Source organism: Athene noctua, chromosome 5 (genome assembly GCF_965140245.1).
Source record: "Athene noctua chromosome 5, bAthNoc1.hap1.1, whole genome shotgun sequence".
NCBI classification, from domain to species: Eukaryota; Metazoa; Chordata; class Aves; order Strigiformes; family Strigidae; genus Athene; species Athene noctua.
The window spans coordinates 45,491,727-45,510,916 of NC_134041.1; the positions used below are offsets into that span (position 1 = coordinate 45,491,727).

The following is a 19,190-nucleotide window of genomic DNA, read 5'->3' on the forward strand; positions in this document are numbered from 1 at the left end:
AGCAGGTGTGGGGAGCTGCTGGGAAGGAAAGGGAAGAGAAGAAGGTGCATACAGGAAGCGTGGGTGGGCAGAAGCAAGAGGTGCTATGGGCAGAGGTTAATCCTGTTTGCACAGCCCCCAGGCATGTTGGGTTTCCTGGTCCCTCCCCTGCTTTATTTCTCTTTTAAAGCATGGAATTTTCAGCTATAATCCTTTCTAAACCGCAGCATTTTTCAGGCGCTCTGTGTAAGTGAAACCATAATCTCTGGTAAAACAGACCGCTTAAGCTGCTGTAGCATTAGGCCAATCTGATCCAGCCCTTGGATTTCCGCTCTGCCCAACCACCATGGGGAGGATTTCAGCCTGAAAGACTGCCTAAAGCCCTTGCAATGGGAACAACAGTGCTAGGCCTTGCCTTGCAAAGCTGAGAAGGGTTAAGGGACCAGGAGCTATTTGTCCCAGTGTTGTGAGGCTGTAAAGCCCCTGTCAGACTCACAGCAGAGATGAGCCCAACCCTCTCTTGAACACATCAAGGCTTATGAAGAAAAATTCCTCACACCTTCCAGAGGCAGCACCACTTAGTGCAGGGGGATAAAGAAGTCAACAGTAACATGGCAAAAAGACTGGGACACAATAACACTAAACACTCTCTCTCTAAGAGCAGTGGAGAGGAGGCGAGCAGAAGGTCAGACAGCGAATGATTGCACAACCAAAATTCAGACTTTTATGTGTCTATCTGTCTGTCTTTCTCTCTATGCTCTGCAACTGCACAGACATAACTTATATCCCATTTATCTTTACTGGTGGATGGTATTTACCAGTTTTTACTCCTTTGTTGTCTAACTCTCCCCTGACTGAAAACACCTGAATTCTGTCTCTGATATAACTCCTGTTACTGCTATGCTGGAATAATTGCCCCAGCAGTGAATTATAGTTCCGAAGTGTGTCACTGTAGACGGGATCAATTGATTGATCTATCTATCCACCTGTGAATGGCACAGTCCCATTTTTCATTTTAACCACCTCAAACTTCAGCTGTACCTTTTTTGTTTTCACTTCTGATTTTCTCCATTCTGTCTTTTGTAATTGTGATGGTGAACTTGCCCCTTCCTATCCTAATTCATGCTTGTGCCAGCAAGCTGTGAAGCAGTGCCATACTGGTTTGGCTGTGTCTTCAAGGGTGTCCCTCAATAAGGCTGCATCAGGGAACCCCAAAGTATCTGTCAGTGTCTATTCCTAAGGCTGGAATACCAACTTGTGATTGAATGGGGGGTGGAATGAGTCTGCAACCCCTTTCCAAAGCAGCAGAAATCTATTCATGTTCCAGGGTCCTTTCTTCTTCTAAATGGCAAATGATATCCTTGTTTATAAGCAACGAAAAAATACCACCCATTGTCATAGTGGGGGAAATCTGAAAGGGTCATCAGGGTGAGCATATAGCTGGAAACATAGCAGAGGACTGCATATTTTGTGCATCTGCTCCTCTCTTTCTCACAGTACTTGCTGAGTTACGGCTGTTTTTATTCCTTTCTAACCCTCTCCTCTGTTATTCTGGCGGAGAGCTAGAACTGGTGATCTCTGGCCTAAATTCCCCCTGCGAATGAAGGGATTTTGGCCAGACAGGGTGAGAGGAAGATTCACAGCTTTGGGTTCCTACAGAGACTCGTCTCAGCTTTTATCGTGCTCTCTGCTGCTGAAGGGAAGGAAAGCAGGGGGGTTTGCAGGACTAGATAAGCTGCTTGTTTTTCATTGCTGGCTTCCTGGAGGATAAGCTACGTGCATCGAGTGCTCCTTTTCTTTTCAGTAAACAAAGAATATCAAGATGGCACATCCCTGCATAAGGGATGGCTTGTGTACACCCACTTAACGAAACTGCTCACCATCTTGACAATGTTTAGCATTCTTCATCTTTTCCTGGGATATCTATCAAATATGACCCCTGTTCCTCACTCCGTAGAACACATATCCTTGCAGAATCCCTTAGAATCACTGTTTTATCTGTGGGGAACTGAGCCCACAGAAATGTACCCAAATTCATGGAGGAACTCTGTGCCAAAGCTGAATCTCAGGTGTTTTGAATCCTATGCTTGTACCCACCATTGAAACATCTTTTTCTGTATTCATGTTCTCCATTCCTTAGAAAAGTTTCATTGTGGCAAACAGAATGGGACTGGGCCCTCAGCACTCATACACTGGTGACTTTACACTACAGCCAGTGGAGTCACATCACTTTACCCATATGAGAATCTTGCCTCAAATTCTACAAGTCATGCAAAAGACCATAGTGGACTGATACGTATGTGTCCCTTTTGCTTTTGCTTTCTGTCATGTCAGAAGAACCACTTTTTCTTTTATTTCTTAGTTTTCTAGCTTTTCTTTTGCAAGAACATTGTGCAAGTTGCACTGAAAATAAAGAACATCCTATTTTTTTCCCTTCTCTGTGATCATAACAGGCTTTTGCTAGAGCAACTGAAAATTGCAAAGACTATTCTGCTTCTTGTACTTTTCTTGATTTCTTTTTGTATTTCTGCTGACTGGAGAATGAGCTTTGCATGATCAGGTTTATTTTCTGCTCTGCCCAGATCTGTCCATGTTCTTAACCCAATACTTTACCCGTGGGTTGCTGAAATACAGGTTTAAAGAAACCTGTATTGCTTTTCCCTGAGAGTCAAAACCTGGATTGCTTTTCCCTGAGAGTCAAAACTGTTTTAACATCACTGATGTAAAGTTTTGAAATCTATTTGCCCCATTTTTTATAAAACCGAATTTTATAAATCTAGATTTTGTGTCTGATTTTTTTAACTGCTGCTCTCCAAGTAAACTGACCTGCTAACTCTCTATGTTACTTTGGAGAGAAAAAGTTTTATAGTCTTTGTATAGAGTAAAACATGGAGTTTCCAGTAGACCTGTGATCTGGTCCAGTTGAGTACTGTTATTGTTAATCACTTGAGAACTCCACTGAAGTCAACTTCATGTGGCTCTAAGTACATTTGTTTGCAGATGGAGCTGATGAAGAAAGATGTGCTTTAAAGTCTTAGGTTGCGGGGGAAAGTGTGCAACTTGTGCACTTGGCAGAGAAGTTCAGTGGAGTCCATACTGTGGTCCCCTTTCTTGAGTCCCAGCCCATCAGGTTGGGCAATTACTTCTGCCTTAAAGTGTAGCATATACTTACTCCTTGATGGGTTGGGTCTTGAATGTTACTTCTTAAAGATACCAGGAAATGTAATTAGAACATGTTAGCTTTTCAGACAGTCTTCATTATAGGTATCTCCAAGGTTTCTTCACAATGATATTCCACTGATCATAAGATAGGATAGATATTCCTGGGTAGCCCATGGTAATCCTAAATCTACAAAGAAGGGCCAAAGATTGCCCTAAGGTCTCCATTTCTCTGAAAGACCGCAGTGGGCAATTTCAATTGTACAAGCAGCTGGTCTGGTTAAATGCTGTACAGCAGATGGAGATCAAAAGTTATTAACACCTGCTGACAGGTGTTGCTTAACTCAGATATAAAGCACAGTCTTTGCTGTCAGTGGGAAAATACCTACATCACTAAAATTTTCATCATAGCCATACTTACTTGGTTCTTCATTTAACCTCAAAAAAAAGGCAAAAACTGAATTGTTGGGAAGACAATATAATTATTTTCTCTAAAACAGTCTCTTTTTGTCCGGCAGCAGAGTGCGTGGCAGCCTGCAATGCTGTCCGCTTGCTGAGGGCTGAGGAAAATCGGACTGGGAATGCCAATTTACTGCTATGGTCATTACATGACATTATTGTCATTCACTGCTATTGTTCATTTAAATGCTAATTTAAGGAAGGCAAAGACATTCTTTCTTTTGGGCCATCCATTTCTGGGTTCCTCACTTCAATATGCCTTTCAAGCCCACAAGCCACCTTCTTCAGCATCGTAAAGTTATTGTCAGAGAAACTTACATTGGATGTATGGAAATAGTTTATGTAATTCCTTCCCCCCCCACTATTTCTGTCTGTTCCAGAGATCATTCACCTGACCATCTATCACCCTCAGCCATTTGATCCTGGGGAAAAGAAGTAACACCTTTTGCCTTTCCTAATTCCTTGATGAGATAAGATATTATCTCTTCTTATGGATGGGAAACAGCTGATGAAATTTGGAGGTCCTATGGACTTCCACTATTGCCGATTCCTCATCTTTAAACAGAAGAGAGGTTTGCTCACAAAAAATATCTCCTTCATTTTGATGAGGCAGAGTAGTAACAGTCTTGTAGCAGCCACATGAAAGATTATCATATTCCATTTTCAGAGCACTGGAACACTCAGATGTGTGCCAAGCAGGCTGCTCGTCTGCTGGTGGCTGCAGCCATGATGCTGTGCCGCAGAGTGCGGGTCTGCATCTGTAGGATTTGCTGTCACCAAAGCCAGTTTGGGGCCCCTAGCAGTTTGTTAAGAAGTCAGCTCACTAAAGCCCTGACCAGGGCCCTTGCTTACTGGTGTCAGAGACTAAAGTAGACCGGAGTAAGACAGGAAATTTTCACCATTACAAACAAGGAAAAGGGGAAGGAAATGCTCCCCCTCTCAGTGTAATGATATAAGTACAACTGAATGTAATGGTCAGTTTTAATCATGATTTAATACAGCAAGATGGATCAACTTGTTTTACATTTGCACTATAAGGTTGTTTTCTAAAAGGCTGGATTTTATGGGTGGTAACAAATATTTTGGCCAATACAAAATTTACATTAAACGTGGTTATTTCAATTTTTGCTAAGTAGATGAACTGCATCTGTGCACATTTATTTAAGCAATTATGTTGTTTAATATAATTTGTCTTTACATATTATTATATGAGAAAATAGTGAATGATGAATCCATATTATTATTTTATTAGATTATTAACTTTTAACTTCTGATCTGTGTCAAGTTATATCTGGATGGAAATTAGAATTAAATTAAAAACAGTATTTGTAATTATTCATGCTAATTAAATAAAATGACCACAAGTTTCATGACTTCCTAAATACACTAGAACAGAAGCAGCAAGCTTTTCTAAGCAGGTTTTGCAGTAAACTGACATGAAGAAAAGGGTATATAAGAGGAGGAATTTGAACTGATTTCAGAACCTGATTTTAGAACTAATAGATCTCATCCTTTCACACCAAGCTTAATTCACTCACTGACAGAGGAAAATAAATGTTCCTTGTTTTTCAAATCATAGTTTGTTTCTTAGTTTTGAATGATCTGGTTATTGAACTGGACAAAATTCTCTTCAGTTCACTCACTAAGCTGAAACGAAGGAAATAATATCTTTTCACCTTGCAGGAGGATAAAGTTCTCAAAAGATTGTTTATCACTTCAGAAAAATTTTGGATACTGATGTCTAGTCAGTGATTTTTCCGTGCTTAGCATCACAACTTTCTTGAAAACTTTCATAGAAATCAGATGCTGTTTAAGTACTATTTTTGTATGTGTTTCAGACATAGCAAGTAGCTTGTAAGTCAGTAATTCTAAATAAATTTTTTGCATACATTCATGTATGAATTAAAAAAAGTTAATGTGAACTGAAAAAAAATCAAGCCCTGTGCCAGAGAGGGGAGGTCAGGAGGAAAGCGAGATCAATGGAGTTTGTGCGTTTTTGGTGCCTTCGTTTGACACACCATGAGTTGTCAGAATTTCTCACCCTAAAAGTTTTTTAGGGAAAAACTTATTTTCCAGAGAGAAGAAAACATTTTCTATACAGGACATGGTAGCTATTTTGGTGAGTGGTGATGATTTTAAAAGTTTCCCATTCCTATTAACAGGTACTAACCACAGCACAGAAGCATTCAGAAACCTCCTCACAGGAAGAGAAGGGGACACATACTGCATTTCAGTCAATGGTAGAAGTTCCTGAAGTGCTTTTTTTTGTCCCATTTTTCTTGGGCTGGTCTTTTTCTTTGTAGATCTCAATGATTGTAGTGAGCTGGCAAACAAGGTCTGTTTAGTTAAAACTGACGGGTTTCGATTAAGGGAAGTTTTTCTTTACCTTTGCTGTAGCTTTACTATCCATCTAGTAAGTAAATCCTCCCCTTTAGTAGTCTGTTAAGAAGCAAGTTTCAAGCCATGCATGAAAAGTCTATTGTGTTTTATTTCTCATTGTGCTGTCTCTCTGTTGGGTAACTTCTGGGCAAGATAATTGAGTCAGAAAGGGCTCTGCTTCCAAACTATTAAGTGCCCAGAACTTAGAACCTGGTTTGAAGACACCTCATTTCTTTCATGCATGCTTATTCCAAAAGATGTGGCTTCTGATGGTGCTTAAAGAAGTATCTCTTTTCTCAAAAGATTCAAGGCTTTTGTGAATAACCTTGTGCTTTTAAAGTATTCCTGTTGCTAGTGCCAAAATCTTGAGGTTCTCCTCTGCTCACCTCTCAGATGTTAGCTACTGAGTACATCCCAAACTCAGAGATCCATGGAAACTACTGAATAAAAGAAAGCTATTGAGGTGTTCTGTGTTTCCTTAGCCCTGTACAGATTTATACTCATCTGCCTAGGCTGTTTGCCTTCAATAGAACTAATCAAAGTAGAACATCTCTGAACAACAGAGTTCTTGTCTTTGTGTTCGACTGCATGTACTCACCTTGTCTTGGTATGTTCAAGTTTGGATCTTTGCTTCTAGGAAATCTGATTGCTGTCCAAAGATACTGTCCAAGAAACTGTCAGGGATCTGTGCCAATCTAGCTGTGATGGCCATGCAACATCAAGGCAAGATGTAGCTGGTCCACTGACTGTGTGTGAAGGAAGAGGTAAGGTGGTGTTCTCAGACAGCTCTTAAGAGTTTTCTCTCTCTGATACTTCACAAGGAAGTTGAAAATTTCTACACTGTCTATTCTACATGAAGGACAGTGGGAGCATGTTTCCTAGCCTAGTGCCCAGCTAGCCCTTAAGTGTCAGCTCATTCACAGAAATTCCATGCGGATACTTAATGGGGAGAAATAAGGGTGACCTGTCTTCTCCATAATAAACAAATGGTTTTGTTTACTTGCTTTAGGAGATGCAAGTAATAAAGGGACCATCTGAGGTGTGTTAAATAGAATAATTGTCTGAAAGGGAATGTTTGATATTGGCAGTACTAGACAAGGCTGTGCTGTTTGTAACTGTGGTGCTAACCTATGTCTTTTGAATAGACACCCAGGACTTTGGGAAAGGCCTTCCTACACATTGGGGAGGTGTCTGCCTGTTTTGCAGCCTTTCTACCTCTTCAGTTCTAGGAAGCTCACAGACAGATAAACGGACTTCAGCAGCATCTGTGCTTAACTATCTCACTACATTCCAAGATTTGAGGTAGTTACATACTGTTGAGGTTTTGCTGGATTTTGGAAGGGTGTATTCTCAGAATAGTGTGAACTGAGAGAGCTTGCTGAGGAAATCTAGTCATGAACCAGAAAGAGGAGAAGAACTTTCTCGGAAGTCTTCAGAAAGGGCAAGAATTCAGTGCCAGACAGCTTTGATTTGGAAAGAGCTAGTGATACTTTTTCTGTCTGGGAAGACTGAGCTGGGGAGACTTTCTTGTAGACTGAAGCTAAATCTTACATCCTGAAGTGACTGCACACAGAGTTTGTACCCTGTATGGGTGGATTTGTTTCACATTTGTTTCAGATACCACCTGGGTTTACAAACTGCCCTGGACAACAACAAAGAGGAATTTTAAAGATATAGCAGCAGAACAGGCAGCCAGCAATTCAGTACTCGCTATTACTCCAATATCCCTTCTTGGGAGAAGAATCTGGGTGATACCAAAGAAATCTCCATGCTCCCAGCCTCTTCCATAATTTCCTGGCTGGGGTAGATCAGGAGGCAGCACTGAGTTCCTCACCTCTCTGGTCCTTCCTGAAAGCATTGCCCAGCCCCATAGCAAACATATAATGAATCATTCATCTTTAATAGATTATGCAAATGGAGGACATCGGATCAATGAAGATCAATATCTGCAACCATTTAATTGCCAGCAAAAACATTTTAAGAATGAGCATTATCTGAAGTCCTTTCTTGGGTAATGGCACCATTAATCCAAACATTGGATCCTGGCCTAAGTGTAGAGGAAGAATTCTCTGCCCCTCTTTCCCTGCTGCCTTTCAGGGTGTTGAGGGTTTTTTTTTTCCTTTACATTTCCAGTTTCTGAGTTTCCCCATCATTACCACCAGTGAACAGCTCCCAACGCTAATAGTTCTGCTTTTGTTACTCTGCGCTGATTGAAATGTCGCATACAGATTGAGATGTTAGTGCTAAGTTGCCACCTGGGAGTGTCAAGCTGGGTCTGAAATGAACTTTTCTCACTCTTGGATCCAGATGGATCAGATGGGGACGTTCTCGAACTGAGCTGGGAGTGTTGCAGGGAACAGAGTGGGGATGGCACAGGGTAGGGAGGACATGAAGAAGATTTTCTGCCTCAGCCCACAGCCTCTTTTGTGAGGCCAAATCTGTCTCCTGCTGTCCCCTTGTGAGAGTCATGTCCAAAGTGCAGTGTCCCCAGTCTTTGGGAATTCTGCTCTCATATTAACAGGCTGGAATGCATCATCTTCTAAAAATAATTATTTTTATGGCACCTTTGAATCTTAAACTCTGATTTTAGGCACCTCACCTTTACATTCAGCTATGGGGATCTGCTCTCCATGAAGGAAGGACAGTACTGGTATCCTACTCACTTTGCCCCCCAAAGACAGGGAAGTATTTCCTGTAAGAAAGGTAGATCTGCTAAATGGTAGATGGTCACCATCTGAGTTTTGTCTTGCATATGCAAATACAGAGAAAGATGGAATAATTTTGTCACAGCTGAACCACCTTTTTCTGTTGACTAAGAAACTGTATGGTTACAAGGATCCTAGATCAAACCTGATAGCAGTAAAAGCCATGAAAAAAGTCTGGGGATATTATGTTTTCTAGACACTCCCTAAATATGCACTTCACCTCCCCATGGTTCTCTATGACATTCTGCAGACCTCACACTGGATGTCTTTTGTATTTGGGGCAACTGTTACTAATCCTGTCCAGTCCCAAAGTTTCTGGTAGCCAAAAGTTGCATGCAACAATATGCCTTTGCTTGGTGTTTGCTGAACAAACAGCTGCTTGCTTCAGCCATGAACTGCTTTGACTTCATAGGCTATTAGCTGGGGCTTCTGCAAGAAAAAGTTGAGATACACACTCCAGTGCTCTAAATTCTGTGCCATCAGAGGACAGCTCTTTGGCCAACAGGCAGCAGCTCTTTCCCTTGTTAACAGGACTTACACCTATTTGTCATGAGTTATTTTTCAACTTACACTGCAAGGTTTCCAGAGTGGCCACAGCAGTCATAGGGAAAGTGGGGATATACCAAACAAGGGCAAGTCACTCGGGCCCTGCCAACTGCTTTAGCTACCCAAGAGGAGATGTGCAAATCTGTGGTACCAGGGACCAGTGACAACTAAAGCCTGAGAAGAAGGGCCATGGCACCAGAATATCTCCTTATGGCTCTAGACATGCACTGGGCAGGCAGTCTAACACTAGTATCAGGATGGTGTGCCCCATGACCCCAAGACAACCCTGTGCTTCTCAGGTCCTGCATGTGCCACCAGCGAAGAGGAGGTTTCTGTGGAGCGGCTGCTGCAGAAATTGCCTCCTGCTTCTCTGCATCCTATTTCCTCTGCTGTCGTGCACTTGCTCTCATTTCCTACTGTCCCAGACACACCTGAGTTTAATGTGCCCATGCATGCAGGAAGGGGGAAGGCTGTGAACAAATTTTTTTTGCCAGCTTCTGTTGGAAACTCATGGGGCTAAGGAAGAGGGAGTTTAGCAGTCACAGTTCAGAAGAACTCAGTATTTCATTTGCAAATGCCACTTCTAATTCCAGGGCTGAAAAAAACTTAAATTATTATTTCTCCCCAAGAAAACCGAATGTGGATCATGGGTAAGCCACAACCTTCTTGTTCTCAGACACAAAGGGAAAAATCACAGTGCATATTTAGACATTTCTTTCTCCACCAACATTCATCCCTAAGCACCATCTGGGCACGCAAGCTCCCGATTCACACCTGGGTTTGCCTGTCTTTGAGTCACACCTGGGCACCTCTAGGTGTACCCAGAACTGCCAGTACTCTGAATTTCAAGCTTCTCTTGAGCCCTTACATCCCCCACAGTCTTTCTGTCTCTTTCCATGTTTGCCACAGAGGGATATCTTGCATTAGCAGAAAAAGCAGAAGCTAATGGTGATGAGGGAAATAAATAAAAAGCTTGGTTCTGCTGTTTGGTCAGGCAGCTTACCAGTCACCACAGGGTACGTCTGGGGTCCTGACACATTTGTCCCCAGGTCTGGGTTAGCAGAGGTGGATAGACTTGATTTGACTTCATCGAGACCAGGGGTCAGAGCTGGGAGGGAGTACTCATTACCCTGGGGAAGAGAGGAGAAAGACAGCTTGCTATTGATGCGCTGGGAGAAAGAGAAGGGTGTACAGATGGGGGGGAGGAAGAGGAGAGATGCAAACCCCTGCACAGATGGAGGAGAAGGAGGAGGAAACAGAAAATGAAGTGATGAGAGGGTTGCATGGGGCGGGGGGGCTTCCTATGATGAACTGTCTCACCTGCCGGTTTGCCACTGTGAGGGGGGAAAAGGGGTGAGGATCGGGCCCGTTATCTGTGGTATGGCTGAGCCTTCATTCAGTGCTGTGGGGATGAGGGTGGCAGCCTGTGCCAGCCCAGGGGAGAAGAAAGTGGAAATCCGTGTCCCCTCCTCTTGGCTGGGTGGAGGCAGGAGGTGTCTGCCCTGGTGACAAGGACAGCTGGGGCAGAGGGCTGCAGTGACATGACTGGGACAGGCAGGCTGTAGGAAGCAGCCAGTGTTGGCCCACTGTAGCCAGGCTCTCTGCTGAGTGTCTGCCTCCCCTCTGCTGTTACCTCTGTCCTAGCTCTTTAAAAACAAAGAAGCCTCATCCCCTGCCTCTGTCACTCTGTGCATTGGGGTATGAAATTGGGGAGGGGGGAGCCACATGGCTAACAGAAGGGTGGGAGGGGGAGAGCCATTGAATCTGAAAGGGTGTCCTGTCCGAAAGGCTCCAGTAATTGCCTTTTTATTGTGGCAGCCTCTGAACCAGACACATGAGGTGGAGAAACGGGGAAGGCTACAAAACAGCAGGAAAAGTTGCTCTGATTAATATTACGTTAAATTAAAACTGATTTTCTGCTCTTTCTTCTCCGTTTTTTACCATGTGCTTCCCCAACCCCCTTCCCACATCTCCCCCTCCTCCAGTGGGCTCCCTGCACACTGCCCCCTCCCCGCCCCTGTCCCTGCTTGGCTAGGACTGCCTAGTCATTTCCAATTCCTTCTCGTATTGATCTTCCTGTAGAAATCAGTTTTGTAATTAGCTGCAAATTAGGCCTTCTACCGGGGGTGAGCCTGCCCCCTGATTTATCACCAGAGTAATTCGCTGTGATCGGAGAGAAATTAAAATGAACTCAATTAGGCTTCGGATTTGCTTTATGGGCCCTGCTCAGAGTTTCAGGGGGAAAAATGACTGTGCTGGTGCTTAATAGTCTAATGAAAGTAAATAAAGGTTATTCATTGTAATAAACCCAGGGACTCTGGGATGGAGGGAGTCCACAGCCAGCCTCTCCTTCTCTTCCTTTGTTGGTTTATGGCTTGGGGCGGTTTAAAAAGACTTTTGATTTTCATTTTATTAAGACAAACAGCTTTTGGGATAAAAGGCTGGGGGAGCGGGGGAGTAAGGGAAAGGGGGGCAGAGCTGCAGAAGTATGGAAAACTGGAGATGGGAGTCAAGTCTCAGCTTTGGGCCATGAAGGAAAATCTCAGTTAAAGCCTGTCCCTGTGGCATACGGGTTACCAGCGTGATCTGAAAGTGCAGGAGTTTCCATGCAGTGCTGTGTGCCAGTGAACATGCATGGCAGTGTTTGTGTGTTCATGGCAAGAACATGCCCACATACCTGCACGTGTGTGTGCAGAGGGAAAGGTGGACATGGGTATTTAGGGGGAGCACAGTGTACCTATATACAGTGAGTTCATGAGAGGAGGCAGAGCTTATGTATACATGTGCACCAGCGCAGTAATACATTACAACTAGAAAGTGCTGTAAAATGTAAATGTGATGTATGTGCAATAACAGGTCAGTGTACCAACAAGGGGTGAAGAGGGAGGAGAGTGATTTCAGTGAGGGAATCTCCCTGCCATCATCCTATGGTGCCTGTGGGTCCCCATTACCAGGCCAGGCCCTCACCTGCTCAGATTTGATGTGCTCTGATGTTTGAAAGACGTCAGGGTAAGAAGGACGCTCAAAAACTCGATCTAAAGCTTCCAGCTGCTGCTGGGTGAAAGTGTCGCCACGAAGGTGCTTCCGCAAACTGTCCACGCTGCTCTGGGAATCTCCATTGGGAACTGAGCCCTCGGATACATCTGCAGGGCACAGACAGAGAAAACAGGGAGTTAGCACCACCCTGGCTTGGATCAGCAAGGGATGTGGGACAAGGACAGAGTGGGAAAGAGCAGGGCCCTCCACCTCCACCCAGGGAGCTGTGCTGCTCCTGTGGGAAGGGGAGGCTGCGGGGACCCAAGGGAAGCCCCCTCCTGTCTGCTGGAGTGGCCAGGCAGCTCCAGCGGGCTCTGTGGGACTCTCCTGCCCAGGATGAGTGACGCTGTGGAGAATGGTGCTTGGCTCAGAGATGAGTTTTGGTTCCGCTGATTTTTAGTGTTTAAAATTGCCAAATCTCCTTTGCTGAGCATAAAATAGGAGCAAAGCACAGCGATTAGCATCGCTAGAAGGCTGCTGGAGAAGCAGCTCACAGAGAAAACAAAGTTGCTGAGGGTAGACCTGTACTGTAGAGAGCTGAGGAAGCCTGGAATAGAGAACGGGCTCTCTTACAGCGTGGAAGGGAGTCAGTCTCTGTTGTAGCAACCCAGTCCCAATAGAAGTTATATCTCTGTTATAATTTCCTTCTCATCTGATCTTGTCCTGTCATACCCCAGATGAGTCTTTCATCCCCATCTTATAACAGGAATGATTCTGTTTCTGACTCCATGTTTCACCAGAGAAAAGTCTCTCCCTGTGGGACAACTGTCCCATCCAACATATGTTGGTTTCTGTTATCATCTCTGTCCCATTCTCCTACATGTAACTCGTGATTTATCACAACCCATATCTCTGTTATAAAACTCCCTTCAAAAATGAGATGAATCTTTGTTGGTCCTCCTTCCTATGCAGAATGAATTATTGCAATACAAAATCTAGTCCTACTTAGTGGGAATCAGCCTTCCTGGTATTCCTTTGTTCTTAGTAGGAAAAAAGCCTTTTTTTTGGTAGAAGCATTGCCAGAGTGCATCTCTGTGCCTGCAGCAGCCCTCTAACACAGTTCAATCTCACTGCAGTACCTCCTGCCACGTTCCAGGTGTCTCTATCTCTGTTGTGCCATCCCACGTCTCTTGCAGCCCACTCATCCTCTCTGAGGTGATTCCATTATAAATGCCCTGCCCCATCCAAAGTGAATCTTTCTGTATGATAAACCATCTTATCACCCACCTGGTTCTGGTTTTTTCCATGTTATCCCCCAACTCAAATGAAGTGCATTTATCTCAGTTATAACCCCTTTTTATCTGAAGTGAGCGAGTCTCCTGCTATTAGCATCTGTCACTTCCAAGGTGAGTCTGTCTGTTATAACCTCCTGTCCCAGCTGAAGTGAATCTTCCTTTGTCATAATCCTTCATCTCATCTGAGGCAACTCTGCTCATTATAATCTTCTCCAACTGTGCTGAGTATCTTTCCGCTGTCACCTCTCAGCCTAACTTTGGTAAGACTGGTTATAATCCCCTGTCTCATCCATGCCGATATACCTCCATACCCTCCATGCTGAATCTCTACCTACTGTGCGTCACCAGACACGTCTGACTGTCTTATCACACTCTTGCGCTGTGATTACCTTCCTGCTTTTTCACTATTATTCCCCATACTTCAAACTTTCTTGGTGGCTTCCAGTCTGTGAATCTCAGAAACTTGCTGTCTGTCACTACAAAGTGGTTGAGGAATCCGTAGAGACCTTTTCCCTCCTCCATGCAACTGTGAGGTGCTCATGGGCAGATGATGCTCCCAGGAGCCTGGAGTGGCATTCACTGCACAATGGCCAGGACCATGCCACTCTGCCATTTCATCTTTTAGCTTGTGGATGGAGCCAAGATAGGTATTTTCCTGGTGCAGTTAATGCCCAACTGGTGGCCCAGAGTTATAACTGAGCCTGCTGCCTTCTGGCTATGAGATATATCTGTTTATAGGTGATTATATGATATGATATAATCAATAGTACATTATATACAGTAACGTAGTACAGTACCACTCACAAGACCATAGAAAATATTACATATTGATTTGTCCCAGCCCGCAGCCTTCCCTCAAGCAGCCCCTTCTCTCTTTCTTTTCCACCCCTAGCCAGAGCAGGGCTGTTTATTGACACTGATCCCTGGCATTTTCTCCTCTCCTCAGGCTGATTTGCACAAGGGAAAATTCTCAAATTCCTGAAAGCTGGAGTTCATGACAGGTTTGACTAAGAGAAAACAAAGCAATGACCAGGCTTGGTGGACTGCACACCGTGTGTGTCAGTGCAGTTTTCATGTTTTAGATGGACTGGGCTGTTACTGCAAGGGGTGGCTTTCAGGAGGACTAGGGTAGCTCGAGGCTCACATTCCCAATTCCAGTAGGCACTTCTCTCTGGTCCTCCCTGCTGAAAGCTGGCACAGAACATCTGGGTCCAGGCTCAGAAAAAAAAAGTGTGTTTCTGTATCAATGCTTGTCTCAACCTGTCTGCAGCCTGTGGAGCTGTTTGCCTTTGAGGATTTTTTCACATGTGTCAGTCAGTGTGCATGACTGTGCACACCATGATGCTAATACATGTGGGTATTTTTGCAGTAGATCATTATTCTGGTATTTTTCAGATTCTGCATCACTGTATGTGCCTGAGCAGCCATTTATCTGCAGTGGCTAGTTTAGGGTATATTTGATTTTCAAGGATGGCAGCACTACGCTCTGCATGGTGTTTGGTGTGAGGGGATGGGTGTTCCCATATATGGTAAAACTTCCATTGATTGTTATTAAACCAGATTTTACCCTTAGTGAGATGTCCTAGTTGGTTACACAAATCAGTGCATGCATGCACATGTATTTGCCATTCCTGTCTGCCTGCAGAGCCCTGTGCACGCGTGTCTCCTGTGTGAGTGCAGGCCATGCCTTTGTGTGAAGAAGCTGAAACCACAGCTTTCCCAAGTCGCTGTAGGAGTCTCTTTTCCTTCATTTATTCAGGGGCCCTTCAGATCTTGACAAATCTGTCACTCTAAATTTGCGAGAGATTATGGTGCTCTCTCCCTAGCACAGAGAGATGTGATATATGATATCTGCTGCCCCTATTGATTGCCTGATCTGGTGGCAGAGGGCTGGCGAAATGAACTTGAAATGAACATCATGCCTCAACTCATTGTGCGTATAATACACTGCTTAATCCCACATTTTTCAGCCGCTATGGAATTCAATTGATCAATCATGTCCCTCTGATAGTACTGTTTTAGGGGTTATTGCTGCTCTGCTCACTGACCTTTTTTTTTTTATTTATTTATTTGTGTGTGCACACGCACGTAAGTGCGTATGTGTATTTGAGAAACTCAGGACTAGCTGATAAGAAAGGATGTGTATAGTCAATGGGAAACAAAAGAAAAGGATGAAGGGAAGGAACAGGGTTAGATAAGAAATCAGAATGATCAAAGCAAGCAAATAGATAGGGAGAGGTGGAAAAGTTGTAAGGAGAAAGGCAAAGCTTTAGGTGGGAGTTCTGGATATGGGGCAGGGGAGGGGGGGTGGCACTATTCCGTGGCCTAGGCTTTAAAACCTACAAAAGAAAAGAAACTTTTGACAGAGGCCTGTGGGCTACTTCAAGGTGGACCTTGTCTAAACAGCTTGCAGTAATATTGGACTTCGTAATGGCAGGGCACACAAATCTCAAACTTCACAAAGCAGTAACATGAGCTGTGCATATGGATTTTACTTATGAAGTGGAGAAAGTTTCACAGAGATGATCTTGAAAGATGGATTTATGTGTCTTCTGTTGCTAACACTGAAACACTCAGCGTCACAGATCATTATATTTTCTTCAAAACCAAAGGTCTATAAATCCACTGTGTTTGTTTTCTGGTGTCAAAACCTATAGAGGATATGATTTAATTTTTTTCCCTGAAACTGCAAGGGACAGACACTTGTATCTGGTTTTAGATCAAAGTTGCAATTCTCATCTAAGCATATGACTCTGTGTATTACAATATTTGCGGCTTCTCCTTATAGTCCACATCACAAATTATGGGAACTGACAACTGGATATGAGTACAGGTGGCAGTAAGGAGCAGAGAGGACTTCAGGGAAGAGATAGGCTTCATCAAAGAGTGATGGGTGAAAGTGAAATAAGGGCTTATGGGAAAATTTGGGTTCAGAAAGATTAGCAGATCCCATGAGGAATGGCACTGTGGTGGGCAACAGTCACTTCAGCTGATGACAGTGCTAGGAGTAAAAGTTTAGGGGATGGGGATTTGCCAAGAAAGCAGTTCTTGGAATTGGGTGCTGTGGTGAAGCAAGGCTTCAGCTGCAGGATGAGTCTGGGGATGCCCCCTAGGTAACTGTGCTAGCTGCACCATTAGGAAGCATCATCACCTCTCCCAGTTCCCTCTTTACTGGTGAAGGAAACTCTGTGGTACTGTGATATGGGGACACCCCTCTCTTAAATCAGAAGAATCTTAATAAACAGCTTGAGAGGTCACTGTGTCCCTCACAAGAGCACACGATTGCTGTCAGCATGATCAGGACTGGCCTTGCACATGTGACAGGAAACATCTCTCCTCCCGAGGGGCTGCCGAGGGAGCGCACACAGCCAGTGTTCAGCATAAACTTTCAACACAAGACACAGAAATCCTCCACGGGTGTCACAAAAGTATCCTGACAGGTAACAAGGAAATGCTATGCCAGAGGACACGGAAACAACCTTAACTACATCTGGCACAAGGAATATGCCTGTTAAATAGGTCCAGAACAAAGAGAAGTTCTCAGATCTGGAAGCCACAAAGAAACCATCACGTACAAGTAGGACAAAGCAATGTAATACTGTTACTTCCCTGGCTACAGGTGACAGAGAGTACCCTTGCTCAGGGTGGAACAGGGCCACCTCAACAAATAATTCAGAAGTATTGCTGACATAGGAAGACCTTTGTGGCACAGAAACATGCAAGAAGGTCATGAGAAGCTGTGCAGCTGGCACACAAACATGGAGATACTGTTCTCTTTTGGGGCAGGGGATGCTACTGCCTCCATGATGTGTCTGCCTGCTGCCTAATGGGGCCTCAATCTCAGCTCAGGCCTCACAGCACTACCAATAAAAAATCATAGTCATAATAAAAGCAAATGTGACTGGCATGAGAACTGCCAGCCAGGTGACACAACAGAACCCATCTAATTGTCAAAGCCTCCAAGGGAAATGCATCTGTCTAAGGCAAGGGTGCTGAGCTGGCTGCTGAAATGCCATCCCTCTGCACCAGTGAGGCGACCCTGTCCTTTCCTGCAGCCTGCCTCTGTCACTGTCCCCGCTGGGGTGCTTAACCTGGAGCAGCCTTGTCCCACTCTCTGGGCACTCGCAGCTACGTGTGCTGCCCTTTTCCAAGTCACTCTTTGTGTTAAGACTGCTCTTCCCCTTTATCCGATTTCCCTTCTCTTTTTTCCCCCTCTGATGTGTTCGGTGTCCCCATGCTGCCCGGGCCTGTCAGGCAGCTTTCCTGAACGTCCCGGGGGGCCTTTCCCCGCACTGCTAGTTGTTGCAGTTTCAAACTCAATTGTTCTCTTCGGTACTGAGGCAAATGGAGTCATTAATTACCTTCTATCGGCTGGGCCGAGTTCAGAACGCGATCGATAGCCAGTGCTTGTCATTCACAGCAGCCAGCCCTGCGCAGACCCTCACGCTGCATTCGGCACAGATCCAGAAAGGAGCCCAGTGCTATCAGACCCAGGCTTCAGACCCTGGCATCAGGCTCCTGCTGGGAATAGCAGACCACCTGCATCTGTGTCTAAGCTGACCCTCAACCAAGGGAGAGATCAAGGACAAAGCCCTTGGCTGAGGGAGCGGATCACACATTTTCACATAGTCAGAAGTGTCTGGTACTGGTGTCCCGGTTTGTGCAAGCTGATCCAGTCTGGCTATCGCAATGTTTCCAGAGACTCTGTTTGCATCCTCAATGATTATTAAACTAATACTGTACTCCCCACAGTAGGGACAGGGGCAAGGACTGGCAGCCCTAATCTGCAATCTTTTTACCTGTGTAACTTTCTTGCCCTACTCAGTAGTGTTTGGAAAAGGCAGGCTGTAAAATTTGGCTTACATTTCCTTCCAGAAGAATTTTTACAGCCTTTTGGGCAGTGTGAAAGAAAGTGTCATCTCTAGACAGGTTAGTTCTGTATTTCAACACATAGTAGTGCTGCAAGAATTGTCAGGGCTTTGATTGTGATAACTGGACTGATGGGGAGAAAGATGAACTCAAATTCAGATGGAAAGGATCCCAAGTGAGTGCAGGATAGAGATGACAGAGCATGGAAGGGGCTGGCAAGGTTTAGCAGTGCACAGAGAACGAATATTATCAAGGATCTACACTGTGATAGTGAACGAAGATACAGTGCAAGTTCAGGTTATGTACAGTATCCTGCAGAAATAGGGATAGTGGGAGATGAGTGCTGGAGGAATATCACCTCAAGAAAGTGTATCAGCCTTTGTGAAGTCTGCAGTTGTTCAGATTGCTGTGTCTATTTGACTCAGAGGAGTCCACAAGCCTGAATCTGGGTATGCAAATTGATGGTACTGCGCTGGTCCATGTGTATCTGTAATTCAAGTGTGTCAATGACACATAAACTGTGTGTATTTGTTACTTACACACTCAGGCTCAGAGCAGAAAGTCTCAGAAACAAAGAGATTTTATGTTTTATGTTTTGAAATGAGGGTATATCTCAGATGAGGAATCGGTGAGCAAGGAAGGCTGCTTATGCAGGGAAGTGAGCATCCCAGACCAAGGAAGAGTGAGACCTGTGCCAGCACCTGACGGCTGGGGGCCTACAGTGCTTTTAACACAGGGGTTGTGTATGACAGAGTACCTCAGATAAAGCAGGGATGGGCAGTGCAGCTTTAATGCAGGGCTTACATGAACAAAATGGCAATGC

The 19,190-nt window shown here is 44.4% G+C and overlaps 1 protein-coding gene across 7 annotated transcripts in view; it reads right to left on the reverse strand.

The window, feature by feature from the left end:
* Positions 1 to 19,190, reverse strand: part of PAX2 (paired box 2) — an 86,532-nt gene that overhangs the window by 16,013 nt on the left and 51,329 nt on the right. For 5 of the 7 annotated variants that reach the window (XM_074907322.1, XM_074907321.1, XM_074907316.1 and 2 more), the window contains exons 6-7: positions 12,195 to 12,370; positions 10,231 to 10,357 (exon numbers count right to left, since the gene is read on the reverse strand). In XM_074907322.1, the coding sequence (XP_074763423.1) occupies positions 10,231 to 10,357; positions 12,195 to 12,370 (303 nt within the window). Of the gene's footprint in view, positions 1 to 10,230; positions 10,358 to 12,194; positions 12,371 to 14,517; positions 14,542 to 19,190 lie in introns of all 7 variants that reach the window. The other 2 variants (XM_074907317.1, XM_074907319.1) reach the window with 1 other exon arrangement.